Source organism: Apodemus sylvaticus, chromosome 6 (assembly GCF_947179515.1).
Source record: "Apodemus sylvaticus chromosome 6, mApoSyl1.1, whole genome shotgun sequence".
Classification (NCBI taxonomy): domain Eukaryota; kingdom Metazoa; phylum Chordata; class Mammalia; order Rodentia; family Muridae; genus Apodemus; species Apodemus sylvaticus.
Window position 1 is genome coordinate 78,319,555 of NC_067477.1, and position 27,542 is coordinate 78,347,096.

The 27,542-nt window shown below is 38.8% G+C and overlaps 1 protein-coding gene across 3 annotated transcripts in view; it reads left to right on the forward strand.

The window, feature by feature from the left end:
* The window catches only part of Stxbp6 (syntaxin binding protein 6), a 232,713-nt gene extending 206,850 nt beyond the window's left edge, over window positions 1–25,863 (forward strand). For all 3 annotated transcript variants that reach the window (XM_052185901.1, XM_052185902.1, XM_052185903.1), the window contains 2 exons: window positions 17,164–17,321; window positions 22,624–25,863. In XM_052185901.1, coding sequence (XP_052041861.1) covers window positions 17,164–17,321; window positions 22,624–22,647 — 182 coding nt within the window. In that variant the 3' untranslated portion in view covers window positions 22,648–25,863. The remainder of the gene's footprint in view (window positions 1–17,163; window positions 17,322–22,623) is intronic.
* Window positions 25,864–27,542: the final 1,679 nt, after the last annotated feature.

The following is a 27,542-nucleotide window of genomic DNA, read 5'->3' on the forward strand; positions in this document are numbered from 1 at the left end:
TTAAAAGGATTTTGTTAGTTGGCAAGCCAGGAGAGATCATTAGGGTTTTTTTGTTTTGTTTTGTGGTTTTTTTTTTTTTTTTTTTTGGTTGGTTTTGTTTTGTTTTCCATGCTGGTTTCTATTTCTAGCCACCTGAAATTCTACAGGGCATTTCAAACACACTGTCTAGACATGACTCTGTATGGAAGACATGCTTCAGTGTAGAGGAATCCAAAGGAAAGACTGTTCTTTGTTCTGTCCTATTAGAACTGAACTGTCCCAGACCTCCCAGACTCAGAGCAGGGTTATGTCCACTGTATACTTATTGGCTTTTTGTGTGTGTGTGTGTGGCTTTTTGGATTTTGGATTTGTTTTTTTCAAGACAGGGTTTCTCTGTATAGCCCTGGTTGTCCTGGAACTCACTCTGTAGACCAGGCTGGTCTCGAACCCAGAAATCCACCTGCCTCTGCCTCCCAGACTACTGGGATTATAGGTGTGCGCCACCACCACCTGGTTTTTTTATTGTTAGTTTTTTTCTGTCCCAGTCCTTACTAAAATGAACACAAGTGCCCGTGTGGCTGACCCCAGATGACTATGGTATTGTGTGTCCCACATATCCTAAGCTCAGAAGACCCAGAACATGGATTCCAGCCCGCTCACACCATTCCTTTCATCCACTGTTTCAAAAGCCACAGATCAGCATCTCATCAGCTCTGATTTCAGATCATGATTAAAACACACATGCCAGCCTCCAGGAAGGATACAATGTTTTCTGAGCCATGATGCACTGGAGTTAAATGACTGTAACAGCCAAGATTTCACCTGTAGCTTTGCTTCTATTACTAAATGTAAACAAAGAAAACCAGACACCACTAGCTTTTTTGTTGGTTTGTTTCTTTGTTTTATCATTTGTTGTGTTTTTCCACATAGGTTTCTCTGTGTAACAGCTCTGAGTGCCGTAGAACTCACAGACTGGCCTTGAACTCAGAGATCTCCGTCTCTGCCTTCCTAGTGCTGGGGTCAAAGACTAGTGCCACAATACGTGGCTCGCCACTGGCTTCTTACTGGAGTATGAATTTAGATATTTTGGTAGAAATAAGTGCCAGGCAGCCCAATAATTCTGTACCCTGAGGCCACTTTCTAATCTCTAAAAACATGAACTTCCTGTGCTTTGCCGAGTCTGTGTCTTGGCCCCCCTTTCTTTCATCTTTCCTGCTGTTTTCCCCCTTGTTTTAGACCATTTGTGTCGAGTTACATGGATTCAAAATAAGCAAAGCATTCAATTACCTAAAAGGAGAATGGGGGAAACTGCAGTGCCATATATACCCTGTAACCTCTAATAATTATGTCTGGATCAGCCAACATACAAATTAAAATATGCGTGTTCTTGATGTCTTCCTTATCCACAAAAGGAAATGATTACTACATTTTGTCAAACTAATGTCAATATGATAAGATGTTAGAACATTCTGCCAGCAGCTGCACATTAGCCATATAAGGTAAGGCTTTAATTATAGCTCCATCCTGCAGCAAAATGCCTAATTGGTTTCATGTAAAACTTTTCTTGAAGCAAGATTCTTTTTTTCCCCTAAAGATTTAAAGAATTAAGAAAAGATCAAAAGATTCTCTTTTCCCTTTCTCTGGGTTCTTTTTATTTCTTTTCTTTTCTTTTCTTTTCTTTTCTTTCTTTCTTTCTTTCTTTCTTTCTTTCTTTCTTTCTTTCTTTTTTTTTTTGCTTTATTGACCTTTGACCTTTACACCTACACCCTGCTGTCTCTTCCTATTGCAAGAACTAACAAAAAGAAATTTCTGTCTGTCAGTTGATACCTTTCTGACTGCTGTTTGGTTATCATTTCTGCATTGTGAATTCTCAGCTGTTATTTGCCTTTGGTGTTTATTCAGACCAATTGTTCGGGTGCATTTTGTTCCTGCAACGTCCCTGTCTGTACTCAGCTAAGGATGAAATATGTATGAATGTCCATATTGCAGTCATCCCATCTTTCAAATACAAATATGTGTGATTTCACACACACACACACACACACACTTGAGAGAAGCCTTACTAACGGGTCTCTCTGACAACTTTCAGAAGTGACCACACAGCGTGACTTCACAGCTGCTGTGGTGTACAGTCTCCATTGCAGTGAATGTGATCGCAATACATCATCAACACTTGGATGCTATAATACTTGTTACTTGGTCATTATAATACTTGTTACTTGGTCATTTTGTTCTTTAAGTGTACCCAGAGGTAGATGTTTTTAATAAGAAGAGAAGCAGATAATTTTGTTTCTATTCATACTGAACAGGAGAGAAAATGCATTATGGATGTTGTCACCAGGAGCGAATATAGTGTCAGTAAAAGTTATAGTCACAAGTCCAATGCAGAAATAGGGTGTTTATATTAGCATATTAATCTGAAGTTTAGGTCTTTTCATTTTAATCCATAAAATTAGGGTTATTAGCACTTGTTTTCTAAAAACACCTATCTTTCCTTAAGGACATGAGGAAGTTACTTTCTATAAAGAAAAATCTAGTTTTTAGTTACATAACCCATGTTCCTTTATTATTACAAAACAATATTTTAAAAAGTTTCAGGTAGATGATTGCATTTACTGCATGCTCACAAACTCCATTTATCCATTTTCCCCCTCTAACCCACATGCATAGTAAAATAATATTATTGACTCCAAGAGAATTGAGCATTTTAAAGAGCTTTTTAAATCTGGGCACTCTCCTCAGAATGTGTTGAAATTTTGAGCATCACGCTTCGAGGGTTCAGAATTCAGTCACTACAACACAATCATATCACAACCATCATGTTTAGCAAATGCAACTCTTCTATTCTCTGACAAGGCTTGTGACTTTAGACCTTTCCTTAAACAGCTTCTAAGCTGTAAACTAAGGTCCCAGTTTGCTTTGTTGTGTTCCTTCCAGAGCAAGTTCCACAGGGAAGAAGAGAGCTGGAGGCCCACCAGAGGGCTCCGTGACTTCTGTGTGAAAGTAGCACTCATTGCCTCTGCTTACAATTCATTGGCCATATTACTGATTTTAGCAAAGGGTCACCTTAAAATACATGCTTACACATATATGAGAAAGGATGGGAGAGGAATAGAGAAACAAGACACAATTCTATAGATCCCTGGCATTAGATCTGTCAAACATGTATCTGTATTATAATACAAAACTCTTGGAAAGTACTACTTGAAATTCTGCATTTCAAATCAGATGATAAACTTGGTCCGATAGTTATATGATGTATGAGTTACATGCCTTATACTATGAGGATCATTCATCCCGCAGTATGTATAGATTCTTCCCACAAGGATTGTAAAAGCCTGGTAATGCCATTTGAAAAATCCAATCCATGACATGTAAAGTCTATTTAAATTGACAAATGTCTACATTGTGTTTTGTTTTTTTCATCTTAACATTATGGTGTCTGGGGGAAAGAATGTACTAAAAGGTTATTTGACCCTTTTCCTTTGCAAGTTGGGTATTTCAGAAGGAAGGTGAAAACAACAAGCCTTCATTTTCTCTAATGGAATAAACACAAGAAAAAAAAGCTAAATTTGTTTTGGTTTCCAATCATTTTGTATTTCATCTTTTTTTTTCTGTCAGATCATAACAACTTTGCACACAATAATGTTTCCAGTGAAAATATTTTCATTTACATCAAATATCTCAGACTTGATATAATTTATATATGATTAGATCTTCTTTTTTTTCTTTCTTTTTTTTATTCGATATAATTTATTTACATTTCAAATGACTTCCCTTTTCTAGCCCCCCCACTCCCCGAAAGTCCCGTAAGCCCCCTTCTCTTCCCCTGTCCTCCCACCCACCCCTTCCCACTTCCCCGTTCTGGTTTTGCCGAATACTGTTTCACTGAGTCTTTCCAGAACCAGGGGCCACTCCTCCTTTCTTCTTGTACCTCATTTGATGTGTGGATTATGTTTTGGTTATTCCAGTTTTCTAGGTTAATATCCACTTATTAGTGAGTGCATACCATGATTCACCTTAGAATGGAGAAACCCCTAACAATTTGGGGGAGAAAGTTAACCAAATTAAAAATTTTCCCCATGTTCAGAAGTTGCACTCTCTGTAGCAGCTTTGTTATAGTCTATGATAAATGACAAATGAGAATCAGATTTGGGCATGTATCCTAACCTCATTGTACCTTTATAAATCCATATCTCTTTTATTCTTCATCAATTTCCCATCCATTCAGCCAGTATCAATAGACACCTACAAAAGATACATGTTATGCCTGGAAATGCCAAAAAAGTCAAAGATGATATGGTGCTCTAGAAAGAGGCTCTACATTTGACAAAATTTACAGCTCAGTGGACAAGAGTTTGGGTACATTATTCTGAACATCCTTTTAGAGAAATGCAAATTGTTTTCTATGAGCACAAATAGAATTCCTTAACTAAGTTTCAGAGGGTCAGACCTAGATTCCCAGAAGAGCTGTGGTTTAGGATGCTGAGCTGATGAAAGAGAATGTAGGTGACAAGGGAAAAGCCATGCTTGGCCCTTAGATTCTGCCTCACAATTGTGCCTTTAAGAAAATGTAGAAAATTCTATAGTACAAAAAGGGGTGCTACTGAAGCCAACCATAGTTGATCAAATCTACATTTTATCGCTGTATACTACTAGTATTCTTCTATGTGAGTTTCAGTATTTCTCTGGGTTAAGAGATCATGACTGCCTATCTTAAACAACAGCCATTAGGATATATTAATGAGTATAAAGCATTTAATGTTGTTTTGGCACATATTGGCCCATAGCAAATTATATTTTCTAATAATGATGTAGATGGAAAGGAGTTACATTTGTGACTCTGATAATACACTTCCAGGTCTACAGTTGGTGGGCTACTCCTTTCAATCTGGATCTTGTTAGTATGAATTGAAGAAATATTAGTCCTTAAAAATAGAACAGTGTGTATTAATTCCTTTATGTTAATTGATCATAATTGGATTCCGTTGATGATAATTGTAGTGGATTTTAATGATAACTTGTCAGTTTTTAGAACATTCTTAGGAAGTAAAAATGTATCACAGGAATTCATTAGTAATCAAACAAAATACCATAGAATAACTAATTAATGAAACACGCTAGGATTACATAATTACAGAATTGCTAAGTACCAGAGAAATGGTAAAAAGGCCCACTACCACTGTCAGCCACACAGAATTGGACTGATGCTGTTAGCATGGCTTTATTATAGGCTTTGTCTTTGACTTGAAGTTCTCAACTTTATATTCATTAAATTAGAATATGAGAACTGAGTCTCAAGTTCATGTGAGGGTCAGAATATTCTGAGAGACTAAAACTATGAGCCAGACCAATCCTTCCTTAAGTTGCCTCTATCAAGTGTTTTGTCCCAGCAATAAGAAAAGCAACTAATGGGCTTGATTCTACTTGTTACCTTTAAAGGGTTAGGAATCAACTATATAGCTATAAGGCCTTATCCCACGTGTAAGGTAATATAACTACAAGAGAGTGTCCTCTTGCTATACTCAGCATATTGCAACTATGATAACATATTATCAAATTAAGTGGTTCCTTATGCATTGCTAATTCTAACTATATTACTATAAGTTTCTTTATAAAAACTTAGTTATTATAAAGGCATTAATCAACAATGAAAGATACTCATGATAGCCTTGAAGTAGCTCCTTTTTTATCCTTTGGGGTCTTATGATTATTAATCAAAGGGTTTACTGAAATTATAAACTCTTGGATGTGCTTATGCTTAGTAGAATGAACTCAGCAAATAATAATTTGACATTCTCCAAAATGGACATCTCTATCTATTGGTTTAAGAAAATCAGACGTTGGAGTCTTATCTTCCGTGTTTCTTCTTTTTAGATTCTAGAGTCATATAAGCAGAAAGCTTAGAAGAAAGAAAGAAAAAAAAAACCATCATGAGTGAGGTAAAATCTTGACTGGACTGAATTCAGGAGCAAAGATTGCCTTGGTATGAAGTCCTGCCATTATCTCTGGTGTGACATTGAGAAAATGCATCTGCTTACCCTTGCTGGAAGGACACATGCATCCCTCCATTGCTGCCCAGTCCTGGGCTGTCATTTATTTCACCAGAGGAAGCCACATTAAATTCACAAAGAACCACAGCATTTTATAACAATAGACCTGAGATACACCCGGAAGTATTTTGAAGTAACTTTCTCTAAGGCTCTGTTGGGGTTGTATATAGTCTACAATTTTCTTAAATTTATTTATTATTTATTTATTATTTATTAAATTTTATTAAATTTTATTTTTACTTTAGTTTATTGTAAAAGATATTCACTCTAGATTCCTCATTCTCAGAACCTCAAAAATTTTCCTTTTTATTGTCTTTAGTCCCAGACAGTGAAAGTTCCTGCAACTGCTATGGCAAGCAGATAAACAGTCCATGAGAGGCAAGAAAAAAGTCTGGTTCAGCACAATATAGCTAACTGAAGTTGCTTCAGACTGTAAGAGTCTGACACTGGGCAGTTTGGTTCAGACATATTTAAGTACAGTAAAGTTTTGAGAAATATTTTCTGGTGAAAATATTATCACCAAAAAAAAAAGACTTAAAACATGGCTATATCAAAACTCTTTTGCAAAGCACATATGACCTCTTATACAAGAATAAGTTCTATAGTGTAGGGTAGAAATCTGGTGTGAGCTAGGTCATCTAAGAGGTCACCAAGCTACACAGTACAGGTGACCCATCTCCTAAGAATTCTACTGACTGAGAAGCATTTGTCTTCTTCCTATCATCCCAGTATCAGGCCACCATTATCTCTTACTTGATGTAATTCTGATAGCTTCTTGACAGATTTTTTTTCTGTTTCCTCCCTTGCTCCTTTTTCAAACTATAGGCAGAATGATGGCTTCAAAAACCTTAGTCCATGTTACTCCTGCTTTAAATGCAATTCCTTTCAGTTACGCATATAATCCATCCATAAGTTCTGTACAGTCTGTGTAGTCTGGCTCCTGTTTATCCTCCACCTCTTCTTCGTACATCACAGTCCCATCTGCAGTTATAGCAGCCTTCTTCAGCTCCTAGAATATCCAAGTTTATCCTCTTTCAGACCTTTGCATGTGGATTTTCACCACTCTTTCTCTTCCACAGCACAGATTAACATATCATCTCTTCAGAAAGTTATTTGCACCTGATCATAAATCAGCGTCCTTTGCCTTTGTTCACTACTACAGCAAATTACTGGTGAATTTTTAAATTATTTGTTAACTGTCTGGAAGTTTTTCAATTTTTCAACTGTTGATTAGTCTGGAAAATTTAAATTGTGTTTTAATAATTTAATTTTAATTATAAATATAGTTTTAAACATATGCATCACCATCTACACATATTTTTAACCTATGCACATTCTACTCTGTGATTTTAGACTGGAAGTTTCACTTCCGATATAGATAAGGGATGCTGTGTATGAGAACACAGTAGTTCTGTCTATCACCCTGTTTCCAACAAACGCTATACCTGTTGTAAATAATAGGTGACCCCAAAATATTTCAGTGAGTAGAAAACAAGCAGGAGAGAAATTTATAAATCTGAAGGCTTCTAAGTTTGAACCATCTGGCAAAAGAAAAAGTCAGGGTGCCATGGGGTTGAATAACCAGAGTATACAAAGTCTCAAAGCAAGAAAAGAGATGGGAGGACTGCTAATAGCATTCCTTCAAGACTGATAGAACTTTTTGTATTGAAGGGGAAGCTTTACTTCCACTTTGTTTCATGCTCAAGTCATTAAATATTTCCACTAAATCTAACTTGGAAAATAAAATTTTCCTAAGCTTTGAAGCATTGTTTATGAAACTTACTTAACTGAATAATTTAGACTGCAATCATAATTTAAATGTTTAGAATACTTAAGGTAACTTAAGTAGATAAAATATGCACTATTAATAATTACAGTACTTAGCATATTTAGTCCTGTTATTTAAATTAATGACATCAAAACTTTCTATGTCATTAACTTCACAGATCTTTCAACTTTTATCAAAATGGTTTTTTTTTTCGTATTTTTATGCACCTTAGAGGAGTTGAATTGTCGAAGAATTGTTTTGGGAGGGGTACTAGTTCTGCTTCTCTCTCTTAATGTGATGAAACCTGAATCTTTGTTATGCTTCCCTGACAATTAATGTCCAGGTATAATCTTCAAGGTACACAGGTCAGGTTATATGTGGAACAAGTATTCTGTGGCAAGTGAATGGATATTGCTTTTACTTCTCAAAATAGGCCCTGCAAAACTGGTACTTTTATCCCCTTTATACCAAATAGAAATTATAGCTTCAGAGTAACTTATCTGAGACTAGAGGGCAAGAATCAAACACAGACTTTTCTGTCGCTTTATTTCTTACATCAGAAAAATAACAAAGGCAGTAACCAAAGTGAGTTGTAGAAAACAAGATAGTGTGTTCTAGAAACTAAATAAAAGAATGACCTTCAAAAGAACTAGTCAATGAGTTTGTGGTCCAGTAGCCAGGTCAGCAGTGAGTCTGAGAAAAGAATGTCTATGTGTTGACTGCAGGAGGTTCTATACATATGTGATCCAGTGCACACATTTATGTTCATATGTAGCAACCAAAGGAGGATGTTGTTGTCTTGCTCTATCCCTCTCTGCTTCATTCCTTTCAGACAGGCTATGTGGATCACTGAATCTAGAGACAACCAATTTTTGGCTATGTGGTCTGGCCTCCAAGCCCCAGTGATCTGTTTCCCCCAATCCCCAATTCTGGTATTAATGGTGTACACAGACACACTTGGGCTTGTATGTGTATGCTATGGTCTAAACCAACTCCTCATGTTTGAATACCAAGTGCTCTTACCCACTGACTTTCTTCACAGCTTAAGAAAAAAATGATACTACAGTGGATCAAGGCCATTACACTGGGTGTTTAAAATGAGGAAGGTATGAGAGAAAACCACAGAAGACTGTTCATAGTGATGGGGATACAGAAGGCAGAGTAGGCTAAGGTAGAAAGCTTAAAAGAAAGATTTTGGTGCCAGTTTTGTTTTTGTTGTTTGTTTGTTTGTTTGTTAATGATTGATGTGATTGTCTTCTGTGTGTGCCCTTTACACCTTGCACTTGTACATTGCCTGAGACAGTTCCCACAATCCAATCTCGGGGAGTAGGTACCATACCCCATGATAAGAAATGAAACTGAAGCACAGAGGTGAAGGTAATTTATTCAGTGTTATGTAGCTAGAAAGTATCCGGATATGCATGTTGAACTGAGTTTGTTTTATAGCCCATAGCATTCCATAAAGAGATTCTGAATTCTATACTCAAAATTGTAATTCTTAAAATAAAAGCTACTAACCTCCTACTTATTAAGAGCATAGACTTGCAAAACATTTCTAATATGTTACCATCTATAACAAGAAGCAAAAGACAAAATCCATTTCTCAAGGCTGGATTGTAAGGGGTTCATTTTTTGAAGTGCCATCCTTCTTCGAGCCTGATATCCTCTGAATAGTACCAACAGATTTATTCTTGTGTTTGTTTTTCCCATATGCTATAACTTATTGCTCTTATGAGTAACCCCTAGGAACCAAAGCTAAATTAATATTTAAAAAGGTATTGATGAATTGTTTTCTCATCCTAACTTTAAGTGTTGAACGGGGCAATGAATACTATACTGAATGACCTTCATCACCCAGCATATTGGAATTGAGAGGAAAATTATGAACTCATATTTACTTATAATAAGGAGAGAGAATGGGGCTTTTTCTTCAGGTCTTTAAGGTTCCACTAAGCTACCTTGACATAACCAACAGAAGGCATGTATTTGGTAGAAAGGGCCAGTTTTCTTCCTTACTAATTCCAAATAATTAACAAATAATTAATAATAATAAGAGAACAAATAATCCAAAGTTCTCTTTCAAGCAGGCTTTGGAATTTATGAGTTTACAAAATATTCCTGGATGCTGGGTCCATTTGTCTTAGTCATCCAGCTCCAGGCAACAAACAGGCTTCATGGTCCCTGAAATGAAGCACCAAATCGAAACAAAAGATAATTCTAGAACTGCCATTCAGCATGCTATGTCTGTTTTACAGCCTCTATAAAGCAAGCCCTTTGAATATAATTACATGACTTGTCTCCCTATTACTAAATTGATGGAGACAAGTTAGATTTACTTTTTCCCTTTTAATTTAGAAGTGAAGAATAGTTCCTTGCAGCACTTTCCAACACTAATTCTACCTTAGTACCCTGTCCAAGAGGACTCCACACATAATTCTGTTTGGGAAATTGCATAATCATACTTTCTCTTTGTCCTTTTCTCATTTAAATGCAGGGTCTATATTAGTTTATGAAAGGTTATCCAAAATTCTGTGAGTAAGATCCTGATTAGGTCATATTTTTAAAGCTATTTCGACATACCATTATGCTTTCTTTGTACCACGTTTTTTAAACCAAAGAACCATTTTAGGAAAGGCTGACAGAAGTACCTAAGAGATTTGGAGTCAGTGCCAAGCCAATTGAAGTAGCTGCTCCCAGAGCCTTATCATGTATTTCTGTAACTGTAAATTCAGGTGAGAATATGTGCTTTGGAACAGTAGCACCTCACCGTACCTCTTGCCTTATAGATGTCCAGGAATGAGAACTGCTCTGTGATTGGCTGAATTCATATTGCAAATGGGCCAAATATAGGTTAATACATTTCTTTTAGAAAGGCTTGATATACTCATTGTTTTGTTTTTTTTTTTTTTTAAAAAAAAAGACTTTATATAGCAAAGGACACCATCAAAAGGACAACTTGGCAACCAACAAATTGGGAAAAGATCTTCACCAACCCTATATCAGACAGAGGGCTAATATCCAATGTATACAAAGAACTCAAGAAGTTAGACCTCAGAAAACTAAATAACCCTATTAAAAATTGGAATACAGAGTTAAACAAAGAATTCTCACCTGAAGAACTTTGGATGGCGGAGAAACATCTTAAAAAATGCTCAACTTCATTAGTTATCAGGGAAATGCAAATCAAAACAACCCTGATATTTCACCTTACACCAGTCAGAATGGCTAAGATTAAAAACTCAGGAGACAGCAGGTGTTGGTGAGGATGTGGATAAAGAGGAACACTCCTCCACTGCTGGTGGGGTTGCAAATTGGTACAACCACTCTGGAAATCAGTCTGGTGGTTCCTCAGAAAACTGGGCATGTCACTTCCAGAAGATCCTGCTATACCACTCCTGGGCATATACCCAGAGGATTCCCCAGCATGTAATAAGGATATATGCTCCACTATCATAGCAGCCCTATTTATAATAGCCAGAAGCTGTAAAGAGCCCAGGTATCCCTCAACAGAAGAGTGGATGAAAAAAATGTAGTATATACACAATGGAGTACTATTCAACCATTAGAAACAATGAATTCATGAAATTCTTAGGCAAATGGATGGAGCTGGAGAACATCATACTAAGTGAGGTAACCCAGTCTCAAAAGATCAATCATGGTATGCACTCACTAATAAGTGGATATTAGCCTGGAAAACTGGAATACCCAAAACATAATCCACATATCAAATGAGGTACAAGAAGAACGGAGGAGTGGTCCCTGGTTCTGGAAAGACTCAGTGTAGCAGTATAAAGCAAAATCAGAACAGGGAAGTGGGAAGGGGTGGGTGGGAGAACAGGGGGAGGGAAGGGGGCTTATGTGACTTTCGGGGAGTGGGGGACCAGAAAAGGGGAAATCATTTGAAATGTAATTAAAAAATATATCGAATAAAATTAAAAAAAAAAGCTGAATGCCAAAAGTGTGGCTAAGTTTTTTTGGTTTTGTTTTGTTTTTGTTTTGCTTTTATTAAGTTATTTATTTACTTTACACTTCTACTGCAGCTTGTCCTCCCTCTTCTTGTGCATGCAGGGGTAAAAGATGAAGCAGAATTTGAGGGAAAAGCCAAGCAATGACTGGTCCAATTTGAGCCCCATGTCATAAAAGCGAGATTACCTATGTCACTATTAGTGATTTTCTGCTATACAGGCAGACAGAAGCCTGGCATAACTGTCATTAGAGGGGCTTCACCCGGAAACTAATGGGAATTGATGCAGACACCCACAACCAAACATTAGGTGGAGGTTGAGGAATTCTATGGAAGAGGGGAGGAAGGATTGAAGGAGTTAGTGGGGTCAAGGACACCACAAGAAAACCTACAGAGTTAACTAACCTGAGCCCATAGTGTCTCATAGAGACTGAACTGCCAAGTGGAGAGCATGCATGTGATGCATGTAGGCTTTCTGCACATATGTAACAGTTGTGAAGCTGGGTCTTCATGTGAGACTCCTAAAGCAGGAGCAAGGGCAGTCTCTGACTGCATTGTCTGCCTTTGGATCCCTTTCCCTTAACTGGGATCCCTTGTCTAGTAGAGGAAGATGGACCTAGTCTTACTGCAACTAGATATGCCAAGGCTGTTTGATATTCATGAGAGACCTCCCCTCTCTTGAGAAGGGGAGGAGAAGTAGAAGGGGGAAGAGGAGAGGGGGAGCTTAGTTTTCTGGGTACTAGAGAAGAGGAGGGATAGAGATAATATTGTATGAAGCAATTGATATGTTAAGTTGATTGTGCTAATCAGTTATGATGTGTACATAAATAAAATATAAATATAGTTTCTAATTTAGCAATTATAGCTCAATAAAATTATTTTCTGTCTCATGCAAAAAAAGACTTTATATATGTGGTCAACAACACAAAAATACAAAATAAAATTTGCCCTTTAGAAAAACTTTTACCTTTAAAAGGGCAATAAGGACTTTCAGCAGCCGCATGCACTGGTGTGGTATTATTGGTTACCCTATATAATATATAAAGAGCTTATTATTGCTTTAATCTAGTTATTAATCTTATATAATTAATGGAGTCTGTGAATTAGGAGCCAACTTGTTTTTTCTTGGGAAGTCTCCACATATTATTAACTCATTTCATATAATTAACAATTAGTATCATTGGCATTTAAGTTGTATTCAGTTTGAGATGTTTAGAGGTCACAGTACTAAGTAGTATCTGCTTTCAAGAACCATGAATAACATGATACTGAAGTAGCAGTAGTGGGCAAACGTGGAAATTTCATCACAGGAAAAGAGCAGTGTGTTAGTAGCAGTGAGCACATTCAGTAGGTGGCAAGACCCCAGGTCTTCGTGAAACGTTATTTTACTAGAGGCAAACTGGAAGTATAAAAGAAGAAGGTTTGAGATTAATCCCACATACTAATGTTCCGTAAAAGCAACGTGTATGTTACTGAGCTAAGTCAAGCTTAATTGTACCTTATACTTTACCCTAAGTTGTTAGTTAGATTTTAGAATATAAATAGTCCAAGCAAAGCAAAACTATTTTTACAAATCTGTTTGGAGCTAGAGAGATGGCTTGGTGGCTAAGAGTGCTGCCAGCTCGTTCAGAGAACCCTAGTGCGGGTCTCAGAACTCATATCAGGTAGCTTACAACTTACTTGTAACTCCAGCTCCAGGATCGTCTGATTCACTCTTACGGCCTCCATTTGAAATTGCAGTCAACACACAGTATGCACACACACACACACACACACACACACACATACACAGACACACACACACACACACACACACACACAATTTAAAACTTTTAAAATAACTGTTTAAAAAAATCTTAAAAGAACATGTTCGTTTACTCAATGGAATGTGCATATATTTACCTCTCATTTATTACTAGATGATTTTCTTCTTCACTTCCTAAACAGTATGAATAATATATATTTAAGTTATATATGTATTATATATAAGAAGTAGCTGCTGAAGTCTTGTAAATTACCTTTTAGTGTATAGAGTAATAACTTTTTAACTGCCAATACATGGGCTGAAGTCTATAATTATCACATTAATTACCCTTGACATCTATGCTACTGGTATATTTTATGTATTTATAAAAAACTGTTCTTAATTTTCTTCCATTATCACTTTCTGCACACTTTCTTCTTTCCCCCTCATTTCCTTCCTTGTTTTCTCTGGTGTTCTAATAGCAACTGTATGCAATGATGAGGCTTTCTATCAAGTTTCTCTCACTACAGTTTTCTAAACTGTATAACATAAAATAAGCTAACATGAGCTTGTATTCAGGCTCTATCAAGTGGAACTGATGTGAAGCCAACATCAGTGAAGCCAGACTGGCCTGTGCTCTTCAGAGTCTGCCATTCAAAAGGTGGTTGACTTCATTTGCTGCAGTTGACAGCTTCTTCTCAGACTGTTTGAATAAATCTGGGTATTAATATGCTTCCGGTCTATTTAGAAAGAATTATGATTCTGTCTCAGAAGGTTGCATTATTTCCTGACTTGCCAGCACAATATTAATGACCCCAACTTCTGAGTAAGGTCTGCTGTTTACACAACATAATTTCACTTAATGAATACATGTCCTTCTGCCCCTAAGCAAGACAGTAGGCTACAAACAGATAACCAAGAAGCATCTTCTATTGGTCACAAGACATTTATCCTATGTTAAGAGGAAAAAGATGGATAAGTGCAACTGATTGTACCATTTCCCAGAACTTCTCTATAAATCCCGCATGGCCTTCCTAAGAGAGGGTGTGGAATGATGCTCCTTCACCAAGCACCACTGTTACTTTACTTTATTTTCATCTCACTGTCCTCTGTAGTAGACAAATGGGTAAGAGTGCGAGACAGCTAGCCAGATTACCTCCACAGTCAAAGCATAGAGAAACCAATGTCGATGTTCCACTTATATTCTTTATTCCATCCGGGATCAAGAAGGGTTGGTCCTCTTTCCCAGTTGCACCTCTTTGGAAATGCTCTCATAGACATTCCCAGAGGTATGTCTCCTAGAAGACCGAAAACCTGTCAAGGTGACAATCAGCGTAAACTCCCACACTGAAGCTTGCAGATTCCTGCCTTGTCTTTTCTCGGAGCTCTTGTTGCCTAACTGTGGTGTGTGTAGGGAAGCACAGACCAGAGAGACGTCAGCCTCTTGTTCATCTTCCCAGACTATCCTGCTGATCGCTTCCTTCTTTGTGTCACTAAGCTTGCCATGCAGCATAAGTAGTATGTCTCAGTTTACCAAGAAGAATGCTTCAAGGGCAGAAGCAGTCTGGAATTACCCGGGAGATATTCAGTTCCAAACTACACCTATATGTTAGTCTGCCTACAATCCTGTCACAGTGAGTGCTGCATCATGTCTGCGAGAAGGGATGGAGTCATCAGCAGACCAAGGTTCAGTGGAAACCTTGTAATTGTCTGATGTGATGACCACATGCAAGCTTTTCTGCTTCTAATCTGCTTCCTCAGAATTTTGGACAGGAAATGAAGCAATATTTTTGAATGTTTTTCTGCTTGGAAAGTCCTGTGTTTTTAGCCATGATAATGGAATGTTATCATAGTTACTGGTACAGTATGAAAGCAATGTAAGACTAAGATATCTTCTCTAAAAATTGAAGTCCCAGAATTTCCTTTGTGCCCAAGCAGATTTCCCTGGGGTGCAATCATCTCAAGTCTGTACTCACTGTGTCTATGTATAAGGATGTCACTGTGTCTCTATACATGGATATAGAACTATGTGGTGCTATCTAGGAGTGGTGACATTAGTTAATCCTAATCATTTTTCTTTTAGAGTGTATTAGGCCCTTGAATAGTAGAAGGTAATTTCTTTGGTGTTGACTCTGAACCAGGCACTCCTCGTCTGAAATTCTTTTCCACAAACTCCAAAATGTTCCCACAAAGGATAAATTAGCCAGCCTTTGTAGGCAAGACGAGTGGAAATTACATTTCTATTAAAAGCTGTCTGTGGCTAGAAGTTTCCATCTCAGGTACAAAGGAAAATGATGTAATCAACTTATTGAAAGGCATAAAACTATTATATAAAATACCATTCAGTGTTAACAAAATATAGCTATAAATTTTCCCGAGGTTGTCATTGGGCAAGGTGCTTGTCCTCAGTGGCTAATGTGCCTGCAAGCTCTTTACCAAGTCATACTGCCTCTCTTGGCAAGTGGAGTATCAAGGATACATGACCTTAGGAGATGTGCTTGGCTTCTACTTTCTTTGGTATCATTCTGGAGTTTGAAAATGCTAAATTTCCTCAGAGGCAAGTTTCTGTGATGGTGTCCTACCTGCTAGCTGCTAGCAGTGCTATGGCTCTGCCTTTAAGATTCTAGAACGCACACATCAAGCCAAAGCCCCCAAGTCATAGCATAGAATCAGAGGTTGGAAGCTATCGCATCACCTTTAATGAATTTAAAAGCTCATTATTGAAGCATAGATCTTAGTCATGCAGTGGGGAGTGTGGCTTAATTAGATAAAGAAGTAAAGTAAAAGGGTAGTAATGTAGAACAGTCTATCTAGAAAATCCCTATGACTCCAGTTTTCTGGGGATTATGGAACTGAACTAAAGGTGAAAACAAGCTGGAAACTGAGCATACAGCCAGTAGTAGAGGGTTTGCCTAGGATTTACCTGGCCTTCAGCTCACTCCCCCAGGCTGAGAGGCTGTGGGAAACACGGGTTTTATAGAGCATGGAATTTATGCCTGGAATTCCCCCTTGTGGGGTAGAGGCCAAAAGATGGAATCCCTGGCTCTCCTTGACTATAGTGAGATACTTGTCTTAAAAAATGAATTAGTGAAGTGGCTGTAGGTAAGGCATGTGTCACCAACTAAGTTACGTTGCTGGGGATCACGTGGTGGAAGGATAAGACCAAGTTCCAGAGGTTGCCCTCTGACTTAAACACACAGAAACACACAGAAACATATAAAGCATGCACGCACATGCGCGTGCACACACACACACACACACAGACTTTCTCATTCACACATATACACACAGCATGAGAGAAAAGATAAATAAATGTAATAAAATAATAAAAATATACATAAGATACAAATATATCTCAATGAACTTTCCTAATTTTGTGAACTTGTCAGGTTTCCCATTTACCTATGCAAGTAAGTCTTAAATCCATCTTTTGGAGCCTCTTCAAGCAGAATGAATGATGGTGGAGTGTAGAGAAACTGTCAGGATTTGTCCTGGTCCTGTGGCAGATCTTTGGATGTTTTTCCTGTAAGTGAATGAGTCACCCAAAAGAATGCACTTATCTTCTGCTACCATCCACCTGGGGCCTTTCCGTAGTGTAGGGATCTGTCTTTGTGGGGATCCAACCTAGCTCTTGTTGCTCTTGCAATCCTTCCAGGCAACAGCATCCTCCATTCAGCAGCGGATAGCGTGACCAGTGCAGTACAGAAGGCTAGCCAAGCCTTGAATGAGCGTGGGGAACGGTTAGGCCGAGCAGAGGAGAAGACGGAAGACATGAAGAACAGTGCCCAGCAGTTTGCAGAAACGGCACACAAGGTGAGCGAACCTGCAGAGAGAGAGCAGGGTCTCCATGCTGGATGATCAGAGGTCATAATATCAAGAAAGTGTTCCCATGGTGGGTAAGAAAATTCAAGGAGCATTTTTCGGTTCCTTCTGGTGAGTCATTTTCTAATTACTAGAGCTTTGCAGTATTTCTCCTTGTTTCTGGATTTTGTGGTCACCATCTTCTTTGTAATAGTCTCCTCTCTTTTTCTGACCTTCTGACTTTGAGGTATTTAAGATAGCAAAATAAATCTTTAATTACTGACTTAAATATCAGGGTCCACATCCGGGTCACAGAAGGAGGAGGAAATGAAATCAGCTCTCACAATATATCCCGGCCAATGTCCCAAAATGAAAGAATTGTATTGGACTTCAAGCCTCTCAGGTGTCCTTTTCTACTCTCTTCCTTTCTCATCCTAAGCATACATGTCATTGTATGTCACATGTTGTTATCTCTTCACCACACACCCTGGTCTCAAGGCTAGTTTCCCCTCTGAAAATGGCTGGTTATAGATTCAAAACCTCCATTCTGGATCTCTGATTTTGAGCAGATGAGGCATCAAGATTATCTCCTGTCCCAGAACTCAGAGAATGGTAGTTCTCATGTGACTGGATACTTAGCGTGCATGTTTACTTTCCTGAGAACTGCCTTTCAGAAGGGAAAAGGACTATTTACTGGCAGCTCCTATCCAAGGCATTCATAAACCAAAGGAAGGAGGAGGTCCACTGGTCAGCTGATAAAGAAGATTTATTACTGTACTTATACTTCAAATCAAAGAGTAGTTTCTAGCTGGTGACTTGAAGTTTCTTGGAACCATTTCTACTGATGACATATTGGCCTGGTGGGCTCATGATCTGGATCGGCAGATAGTTTTTAGTTGATCTTCAAGGGAGAATAATTCAATTAGCCGTCACAGAATACTCCACTTCTGCTGAGGAAACAAAAATGGACAACCAAGACGCAGTAAGAAAAATATGTGCCAGTAAACAGAAAATGTTTTTCCAGGGCTCAAAAGAAAGCACTCCAGGAGACTGGCTCCTGACAGATGGCTTCAGTGACTCTATTAAAACGTGGTCTTAGTGCGCTGCTGCTTATAAGACCCAGGTAGGGTTTCTTGAAGGAGAAATAACCAAGTCTGTCTGAGAAAGCCAGCAGACAAGTTGGCATCAGGACTTTACAATTATGAGCTGTGACGGAGTAAACCCAGATGCATGTTCCCTAAGGCTTTGGTACAAGGAAATGACGGCATGGAAATGTAAGAGAGTCCATGTCCAAATGCACTATTGCACAAAGCAACTTAGTTTTTAAATGGGAGGACAGTGGGAATCTGAGTAGAGACCCTTAGTGTTGAGTTGGGAAAGAGAAAGCCAAGGGAAGTAACATTACAGCTGTTCTAAAGTTTGCAAAGGTCAGGTGGTTCAGGCAATTATCTCTTTTGCCTTCCCACAGTGGTGCACTGATAAAGCTCTGCTAAAATAGTTTCAGCTAATGATTAAACCACAAACCAGGTTACCAAGGAAGCTGTGAATTTATTCTTCCTAATGTGGAGTAGACAATACCTGGATGTCATCCCTCTCACCAGGGGTTGGACAAACATCCAAGTTCTTGGCCATTGCTGCTATTTCCCTGACACTGTGGCCAAGTTTGCTGAATGGTTGGGAAATAGCATGGTATAGTAGTTAGCTTCTTGTGTTTGAGACAAGCTCTGTCATTTCCCATCTGGGTGACCTAGGACAAATGCTAAATTTCTCAAAGCCCATGTTTTCTTATCAGTTAAACAAAGGCAATTGATTAATAACCACACCGATCTCCTTGGGTGCTGAGGGGAGCATGCACATAAATCTAAATTGTTTATGATTTATTTCAATACACATAGCTTCTGCTGAGCCTGTCTCATTTGGTGACATAACAGGCTCAGTAATTATTACAGATGACTGAGAATCTTCAAAACAGCAATGTAAAAAGGATCCAGATGAATATTGTATGGTCCAAAGTCAAAAGGGAAGGAGTGGAAAGCATATAGTATGTTAACAGAGAGCAGTCTTAGAATAGCCTAGGAGACCAGAAATTGAGGATGCCATCAAAAGCAAAGGGGTCTCCTGCTTTGATGAATGCAGGGCAGGTGAATGCATCTCTTTGTAGAGATGGATTAGGCAAGAGAAGTTGGCATTTTAATTGGTTTCCTCTCCAGAAGGTGTTCCCAGGGGAGAAAAGTCCCTGGGTGAGAGTGTATGAGGAAGTGTAAGACAGTGTCAGAGCTAGGCTTGCACTTTTCTAAAACTGTGATACATCTCATGAATCACTAACTTCAGAAGTATTTGTAGTGAGCAAGCTGCCCTCATTAGATAAGGTGTGACTGCTTTTCTAGGGGTTAGAACTGTGGATTTGACCATAGGTTTACCATGAAGATGCCATTTTACTGGCCAAGCCATAGCTAGGCCTGCTAGTGAGAAAAAGATTCAGAGGTGGCATCAGGCCTTCTACCCACTCCCCACACCCTTAGACATGTGTGGCCTGTTGACTCATAAAGAGTGGGATGTGTTTACAAGAGGAAGACACAGTACACATGGCATAGAACGATCATCCCAGATGACAGTTCTTCTGAGGACAACCAGATCCAATGGAGACTGTGGCCTTTCTAGATTATAGTAAAAAAACTATCTTTTGTCTTATTTTTTCCCAGGACCTCTGCTATGACCCAGGTACAAGAATGAACAGGTCTCTTTTGCACAACCACATCCTCTAGCTGTGTGTGTGCCAGTCCCCCCTAGAACAGAGACAGGGATAATACTTCTCTCCTGGCCCAGCACACTCCTCACCCCAGTTCTGGTTATCCTGTCATGAGGAAGTATTGTTCCTTCCTGAGCTGTGGGTTTGGCACAGTTCCAGCTGTTAGGAAAGAGCAAGGCACAACACAAGCAGCCTCCCTCACTTTCCCCTGCCCCCAAAAGCTCAAAGTTGCAGTGTGCTCCAGGGTTTGACAGCCCGCCACGGGTGGTGAGTCAGCAGGCAAGAACATTACCCACACTAGCATCCTCAAATGACATTTCTCACAGCAAAGAGAGTTGATCTGGACTCTTCTGCACCAGGGTAGATAACAACAGGCATTACTCTCTCTGAGAGGAAAAGACTCTGTCTCTGTCTCTGACTCTCTGTCTCTCTGTCTCCCTTTCTCTGTCTCTCTTTCTGTCTCTGTCTTTCTCTCTGTCTCTCTCTGTCTCTCTCTCTGTCTCCCCCCCCCTCTCCCCCTCTCTCTGTCTTCCTCCCTCCCTCTCTCCTGTTTGTTCTGCTGATGTTGCTCAGTTTGGGCCTGTAGGCTAAAAGGGAAGGGACTCTCTCCTCTTAAAGCACATCCTAGTATCAGTAATGATGTTTTATTACCATTATGTAGACTAGGTTACAGAGCATTAGTAGGGAATTTCTATAAAATATTCAATAAATAAACCAGGGGGAATTTTTAAGGGATGAACTCCAGCATCTGAGTTACTCTGTGACAGTTTTACAGGGATGGGAAACAATGGGGAAGCTTTGACTTTGGAAAACTCAAGGTTATAGCAGCAAAAGTGTAATCCAGTTCCCTAATCTTATTCAGTGATCTTTATTCTAAAGTCCTTCATACTCAGGTACTTTTATAAACCAGGGTATTACCACTTTGTGCTGGCTGTTATTAGTCTGTTCAGGCTACTTAAAGTAAACGAGTGAATTTTAAAAACCTGGTAGTTGATTAAACAATGAATTCATTTCTTACAGAGAAGTCTAAGGTCAAGATGCTAGATTCTGTGACCCATGGAGGTCTTTTTCCTGATTCACTTATGGTGACCTTTGAAAGTATCCTGTCATAATGAAAAGGGGAAAGGTCTCCAACTAATTCTGAGGCCTCTGCACCTCCCATGCCCACCTTCTAATGCCATCTCATGGCAGTTAGGTTTCCGCACCCAACTTTGGGGACGATGCAAATATTTGGACTACAATAAGATGTATGTAGCAAATTGCCCTATCCAATTGTATTTCTGTACAATTGGCAGCCATGACTCAGGGTCTAGCTTGAGCAGCAGTACAATCATTCCTGAAGATTAGTGGCTATGTGTGAACTGGCACAAGCCTATTAAGAGGAAAGTTAATAGCTCAATGAATACCAAGACAGTAGCTGTGATCAAATATTCATGGTTGGAATTCATTACACACAACACTTAACAGCTCTGTATTTATTTGACGGACCTCTTTGCTAAATAATATATGAAAACTGGAGGCAGAACAAAAACATAGGCCCTGCAGCGAGGGGCCCAGAATGTGGCTGGAAACTGGGCTAGGTCTGAAGCAGAGCCCTACCTCTCTTCTCTCACTTCACTGTGCTCAAGACTAAATGCTTTTAATATCAGGAGTTAATAGGCATCAGCACAGTTGTTGACTTCCTGCCCTCCAAAAAAGTTTTATCACTCAGTATAGCAAAATGGATGTACTCAGATCAAACACTACATTTGACAGTTGACTAACCATCAGCACCAGCCAGCAGAAGCTCTGAGGAGATCGTCACTGGCTCTACCATACAAAAAGGTATCATGACTTTCAGCTAAGGTTTTCCTTAGAGACAATAACTAGGAAAATGGCCAGTCATCCTCTGTCACATGAAGAAATAGTGATGCTGCTTTCTTAGTGGGGGCTCAGGGTTCTAACCTTTCTCTTGTGGCCACCATTAAGATGACATTGTGACTGCCCTGGGCTTTGCTGGAATAATAGATCATTAACATGTTCCAGGACTAGGCAAAGCACTACTAGTTGAAATTAAGGTCTATTGTTTGTCCCTATAAGGGAATACAATTTCATTGCCAGGAACTTTGGATCTGATTAAAACTCCAGGATGGATATTGTATAGATTATTTGAGAGTGTCTCTTATCTCTCTACATACTGTTGAGTTTTCACACTTAAGGGGATGTCACCAAGTATTAACATCCCGGGCGTTTTACTTCCTGACATATCAAGAGTCCCAGGAATCCCAGCTATCCCTGGGGTAAGTCACTTGTTCTCTCTGTGCATTTTGTTTTCATCTATCCGTCTGTGGAATGAAAGAAAGCACACAGCATCCTCCACCGGCAGGAACATGAAGAGGCAAAGGGTGGTGCCCTGTGACCTTTTTGCGAAAGTATTATACATCTGCCAAGACCCACTATGGGCAGGAATGGTGGTTGTCACCAAGCGTAAGATCTCCCATCCTGGATGTGGGAAGGAAAGGTAGAAAGAGTTGACTATTAATAAGGTCTCTTCTTTTTTTCATCCCTCCTCTTCTCTTTCCTTAGCTTGCCATGAAGCACAAATGTTGAGAAACTGCCTATCCTGGTGAACCTCTAAAGAAGTTGGAAGAGTTTGTTCAGCAGTTATTACAAGACTTCCAGATGACCGCTTCTTTGGTTTTGCTGTTGTTTTCTTTGTTTTTGTTTGTTTTCCCAATATAAGGACATTTAAGGGTTTGATTCTTCATCGCCAGATGTTAATATGAATGAGTGACAGCTGACAGCGAGTTGTGCGTACATTTCCTCATCTTGCTAAGGAATGCTACAATAGCATCAGCTTCATTTTTACGTTTTCTGTTGTATGTGTGTGAGTGTGCCTGTGTGTGTGTGTGTGTGTGTGTGTGTGTGTATGTGTGTGTGCACGCACACGCGCGTGTGTCGGTGTGTGTGCATATGTTCCTTTTGAACGAAAATTGTTTTTTGTAGTTCAAATAAGAAATTCAGACCAAATAATAAGCCAGGTATAAATTAGCAAAATGTATTTTTTTTTCCTCTCTGAAACTAAGCAACAGAATAGTTCAATATGGTGGCATCAGATGATGGTCCTGAATACAAATAGAAGCCAAGCAGTGCTTTCACTTACTCTCCTGGTCCTCTTCATCTGAAGAAAAAAATTAAAATTCATTATCCTGAGACTCAAGTCTGTACTGTGGAAAACACCTGGGCATATCAGGGGAGTTAGATTTTGTCTTTTCATGTGAATCTTTTTGCATGAACCACCAAAAGCATTCACAAAACAAATCAGAATCTCAAACAGATAAACATTTTTGTTCCTTCCTTCCAGTCTGATAGTTGGAAATAACATATGAAGGTTAAAACTTTGAATGTAAAGACCTACCATAAAACTTACTTTAAAACTTCTATGGATTAATGGATATTTATCTTGTTGTCATTGTCCCAAGTTATCCTAGCTGACATGGCTGGCGGGGGCTTATATTTTAACAACAAACAATATATCTAGGGTCAGTGAAGTGTCTCAGTGAAGGAAGATGCTTAAACCTGGTGACTAAACTCCACAGATTTGACCTTCACACATGTGTCCTAGCACATATCTGTACACCATATAAAATATATATACAAAACAACATAATAATGAATCAAGTCAAATAAAACAATAATTTGTCTAGATAAAATATGTAAATTATAATGTGTCAAGATGCTACTTTATTTTTTTTCTCTTTTTACAAAGATATATCTAATTTTAGAGGCACTCTCAAAGCATCCTTGGAAATGAACCTTCAGTTTCTTGGTATCTGGGTTTTGGAGGTTTCAGTATTGTTTTGGTTTTTAGTTTCTTTTGTGTCTTTTAACATGTACTTCTTGACAAATTGCATACCTGTCAGTTTCAGCTTGCCTGGTCTAATACAGGCAGCACAGTTACAAGCCTTTACAGTGCTGTCAGATTGAACAGAATCTCTTCCAGGCCTTTGGAGCATGTGTTGCTCAAGGTAATACTGCACTTAGACTGTAGATATTTTGTTTTCTCGAGGGTTAAAAGCTAAACATTAAAAATTAAAAAATAAAATAAAATAAATAAAAGCTTGTTCCTCATGAAGCAAAGAGGCAAGCGACACAAGGCAAACGAGGCAGTGCATGGAGTTCTCAGATGCCTGGTCTTCAGGACCCTTTCCCTCTTTGTTCTCCACGGAGTCACCTGTTTACTTGTGATGTCGTCTCTAATGAAGCAGCATAAGATGACTTTAGATTACTAATGCTGATTTAAATAGCTTAAGTTTTCCTAATAACGCATCCTCCGAGAAAGAGCACATTTTCCATGGAATATCATAGGTATAATAACAGGAAGAGGATGGAATTCGCTGCGAACAAGTGGAATAATCCTTTTGGGCACATAATCCAAATGAAGAAAATACTATAAAATGTACATAGAGGACTATGGATGTTTACTATATCTTATGCTTTTCTTTAGGTGTCTTACAATTTTAAAAAAGCCAGGAACCTGCCATCTGCTGACTATTGGAACTATCTGATTCCCAAAATATAAGAATAAAAATAAAAAGCCCCCAAATAACACTCCAAATTGGTTTCATTGGCAGACTTTAGCTCAGAAAACACAAATATTTGTCTTCCAAAACTGGATTCTAGTTTCAGAAAGTTGATATAAATAGTTGAGAGAAATAATCTAACTTTCCCCACACAAGTCAACAATGAAATCGCTTTCTGGATACCTGGTGACAGCTTTGGTGCAACTGTTTCTGAACAGGCAGAAGCATACTGTGAAAGCTAGGTCTTCCTCCTCAGCATATAAATGTAAGTGCCCTGCACCTGCCCTCTTTCCATTTTCTCTCTTGATCACTTTTGACCTAAATCTTGTTGGAAATAGTCTGAACTAAAAGGAAAAGCCCACCCAGAGCTCTGTTAGCTTCCTCTACTGAGAAGTCCACATCTAGGTCATCACCATGTTCTTGGCCTCTGATCTGTCCTGCTTTGTCTTCCACCAAACACATGGGCTATAACAGCAATTGCTGCCCATTATCAGCTGTCCAGCCTCTTGCAGAGAAACCCCTGATAACACATGTGAAATCTGTTGCAAGCCTTTGGAAGAAGAAGGTGCTGCAATATAAAATGCTAACGCAGTGTAACCAGCATGAATTTGCTAAGAGGACTCCTGTCATATGAGACCAAGTCATTCGGTTCAGCTTGCTAGAAGATTTACAGTGTTGATTTTATTTCTGCACTTCACTATGAATTTTGGAGATGCTGTCTTTCTCTGAAGGACTTTGCCAATTATATTGACAATGCATAAAAAAAGAACTTGACAGTATTTCCACTTCTTCCTGGAATGTAGCTGTAGTGTTCTTCTCTAGAATGATTAGATATCTATGTCCAGGCTCTGTGCAGTTATTCAGGTTGATATTTCATTTTAAAGAATGTATTTGTAAAATGTAACAAGACTAGTAGCTATCTTTTTTTTAAGGTCTGGTAGAAGAAATATTATGTGTTAGACTTAAAATTATAGTGAAATCTGTTTTATACTATTGTGACTAGCAAAGATTATGCATTTATGTAGAAACAGTTACAGAGTGCCCTAAATAAGAGATACTAGTTAAGATAGGTTTCACTCCTAATTTCAGAATTGTGATGCTGCTAATGTGTGTTGTTCTTGGTTTTTCAGAAATTCTCTATGATACTGAGTACCATTTTTGTTTCATTCAGACAAGTTAACAGCTGTTCTGTTGGTTCACTATTATAACAACTCAGATTTTGTCATTAAATATTTTAACTCTCTGGTGAATGTTTGTTTCTCTCCTTTGTTTGTGAAACCTACAAAACACCAATAACCAGATGAACACCGTGACACTTCTTACATTAGTGGTCAAGCCTTGTGTGCCTGCAGGAGACCTCAGGATGGAGGCCAGAAGATAGTGAAATTGTGGGAAAACGTGAAGTTTAAAGGAGACATAAAGGAGACAAAGGAGCTGAGCACAGTGTTGAGCGCAGTGTTGAGCATACCCGCATTAAGCAAGTGTCATGCTCTGTTAAGTTGTAAGGTAGACTAGATCAGACTGTGTTCACTTGTCTGCATATTTCACCCAAAGCAAATGTCACCCCATTGGCTTTCAAGGGAAGTGACCTGAGTAATGTTGGCAGCAGAATGGCTGTCTCTGGAGGGTACATAAGCAGGCAAACTCAGAGGCCTGTGGGTCTCCCCTACACCACAACAAAACAATAGTGAGAGTTGGGTTTGATGAGAACATAGAGGTAAGGGTAATTGTGCACTTCAAGGATATATGTTCTTGTGAACAAGATTACAACTCAGCTGTTGACTCACAGAGATTATTATCATGTTAAAAGGATTTTTAATTGTTATCAGTTATACATTTACCAACTCCAATTTTGAGAGAATTAATATGATAAGGTCACTCCCTCCATCTGGAGAGGGTGCCTTCAGTCACAGTAACACTAGAAATGCCGCCAATGGTCCCTTGCCCAGCAAGAAACAATGACAAAGACTTATATGGCATGGATTGAAATCTCAGGCCTAACTGGACAGCACTTCTCTCCTGCATGGAATCTGGACTTATACATGTATACATGGGACTTGGAAGTCAAAAAGGAACTTATCTGTGGGAGGTAGAAACCATGAGGGGACCATGAGGAAGCAATAGAAAGATGCTTTCTTTCATGTGGAATCTATCACATGTATATATGGCAAGAAAAGGGGCAAGAAAGCAAGGGACTGAAAAGGAGCAGAGTACAATGAAAACATCATGAAGCCCCCAATTTTATACAACTTCAGCTTTAAAACCCACATGCACCCACAGGCAAAGCTCAGTTTGCTGCTCAGAATGTGAGTGCTGACTCCTCAACGAGGTGTACAAAGGAAAGGTGTCCTTTGGCTCAGTGCAACCATTGTGTTTCCGGCTCACAATTCTGGAGGATCCCTTGTGTGATCATGCAGACACATTGCTTTTAGGTTCCAATTATGTAACAATACACCACCATGGTACAAAACTTCCCATCTTATGGCCCAAAATGGAAAATTACAGTAAAATACAATACTTGGGGTCCCACAAGCACTCTTAAAAGTGTACCTCTAATAACCTGAAGCTCCCCTACTAGGCCCACCTCTTAAAGGTTTAGCACTCAAATGACAGACCAGTCCTTCACCAAGCTGAACTTTGGAGAATATTAAAAATCCAAACCATAGCAGCATGCAATTATTTTATGAAGTCAAGCCTTCCTGATGCAAAAGTTATCTTCAAACCTTCACCAAAATCTCCTCTCTCCAAAGCCTTCTTGCTGTTCCTTCTTAATCTCTTCTTCAGCTCAGCCTTTCTAAGGGTCACATGTCAGAAAGGTATGGACTTACCAGGAGTTAGAGCCAGACCTTTACCCTTACTGTCTGTTATAGCCAGTTCTAATGTTCTTAGAACGTTTAATTTACTTTCAATTTTGCTGTTTTG